The sequence below is a fragment of the Octodon degus genome, unplaced genomic scaffold (genome assembly GCF_000260255.1).
Source record: "Octodon degus isolate 3935 unplaced genomic scaffold, OctDeg1.0 scaffold00176, whole genome shotgun sequence".
NCBI classification, from domain to species: domain Eukaryota; kingdom Metazoa; phylum Chordata; class Mammalia; order Rodentia; family Octodontidae; genus Octodon; species Octodon degus.
Window position 1 is genome coordinate 2,889,616 of NW_004524752.1, and position 2,096 is coordinate 2,891,711.

The window sequence follows — 2,096 nt, forward strand, 5'->3', positions numbered from 1 at the left end:
TTTTTTTTTGGTGGAACCAGGGATTGAACTTAGGCCCTAGAGCTTGCCAGGGAAGTGCTTATTCTACTGAGCCATCTCCCCGGCCTGAAAAACATTTTCTTAATGAAAATTGATCAATGTTTGCATGAATTTGACTTAAATATCCTTTCTTAAATATGGGAAGAAAATTATTTTCATTAAAACTTATAGGTTAAAATGGCAATGGATACAGTGTTAGTACAAAAACACTGTGGATCCAAATATTCACTGGAAAATGATTCATTTATCTCTTAAAATATTTTTGAGGGGCCGGGGAGATGGCTCAGTTCAATCCCCAGTTCCGCAAAAAAAAAAAAAAAAAATTATTTTTGAAACAATTTCTAATAAAATTACTGGCAGAATTAAGAGTAATATTCTTTCAGTTCAAAAGCCAGGCATGGCTACACAGCACGTTCAAGCACAGCCTATACTACACACAGAGACCGTCTCAAAAAAAAAAAATTCTTTCAGTTCTCTGAAAGTGGTATTAGCCCTTGTTTCCTATTTGTACAACTTATTAAAAGTTGACATAGGACTAGGGAGATAGCTCAGCGGCTTAAGTGCCTAGCTGGAAAGCACAAGGTCATGAGTTAAATCCCCATTACCCAAAAAAACAAACAAACAAAAAAAAACTACATAATGTCTCAATCTATAAGAATACCCTAAGGGACTTATAAAAAATATTTTTAGACTCCATTCCCAGAGATTCCAATGAAAGATCTAGCTTTTATCTTTGTTTTTTTTCTGTATTTTAGGGCAGGGTCTACATGGTCTACAGGGTGTAGCGATCTGCCTGTGTTCAGTCTCCCAACAGCTGGGATTACAGGCGCACAGCACCACAACGCCATCTCAGTCGCCATCTCAGTGTGCCCTGGCAGCAGGACCTGAACGGCATGCCAGGGATCGAACCCCAGCCTCTGCACTCTGCCTAAGAAGGCACTTTAGTCTGCTGAGGTATCAGGCTGGCCCCTTATTTGTTTTTTTAAAAATGGCCTACTCAAGCTGGTCTTCTACTCACTCTATACCATAGGCTGGCCTCAAACTCATCACCATCCTCCTGCCTCCACTTCTGGAGTGCTATGATTATAGATGTGTGCTACCATGTCTGCATTTTTAAAACTACAACAAGGGGGTCCTGCCCCTTAGCTCAGTTCTTTAAGTGGCTGCTTCAACAAAGCAGTCAGACTCAGATTGCTGTGGTCCGATCCCCACAACTCAAGCCAGCGAAAACTGCCCTGAAGGCATTCGGAGCAAAATAAATAAATAAATAAATTAATTAATTAATTAAATAAAACTACAACGATTTCTTATGCAGCTAATTTGAGAATTATATTCTGGTCTGAAGATGACCAACTATTTGAATAAGGGAAAAAGGGAGAACAAGAAGACAGAGAAAGAAAGACACAAAAACTAATTACAAACCTTTATATGTTGGAGCAGGGGGTGCTGTTGCCACTTTCCTGACTTTTGCTGTCACTGAGCTATCAACATTAACAACCATTATTGGATGGTCAATATGACCCAAATTCTGGCCCCGGCTATTTATTTCTTCTGAGTGTTCCCATTGTTTTCTAATCCGCTCCTTAAGCTTTTCCAGTTTGACATCATGTTGCCGCCGTTTTAAAATATCTAATCTTTGGGAATTAGAAGTACTAGTAGAGGATGGAGAAGAATCAGTTAACTGTAACACTTTAAGATCAACAGGATGGTCAATGTTATTCACAGCAGGCTTTGAACTGTTCTCATTTCCTTTTGCTCTATTAGGCATTTCTCCATCCATTCTCATAGAAATTCCCGTCTTAATCAAACATTCTGAACTGTGCAATGCATCAATTGCTGGTCGATCATTTAAAAACCTAACAACTGTATCATTGATTATAGATGACTGGGAGCTCTCAAAATCACAGCAATGTATATCCTGTTGTTCTCGGTTCTGTACCATCCGGTTTCCACTCTCAGTTTTTTCTTCATTAACATCTACATAATATACATGCTTTGACTCCAGGTGGCTAGGACTTAAGTTAGAAGGTGCACTATGGATTTCCCTATAATACAAAAAAAAAAAAAAAGTTTTGTGA

General features: G+C 38.7%; 1 protein-coding gene across 1 annotated transcript in view; it reads right to left on the bottom strand.

Annotated features, from left to right (window-relative positions):
- The window catches only part of Cep350 (centrosomal protein 350), a 198,064-nt gene that overhangs the window by 161,002 nt on the left and 34,966 nt on the right, over positions 1-2,096 (bottom strand). The window contains exon 6 of the mRNA XM_004643465.2: positions 1,441-2,063. Within this exon, the coding sequence (XP_004643522.1) occupies positions 1,441-2,063 (623 nt within the window). The remainder of the gene's footprint in view (positions 1-1,440; positions 2,064-2,096) is intronic.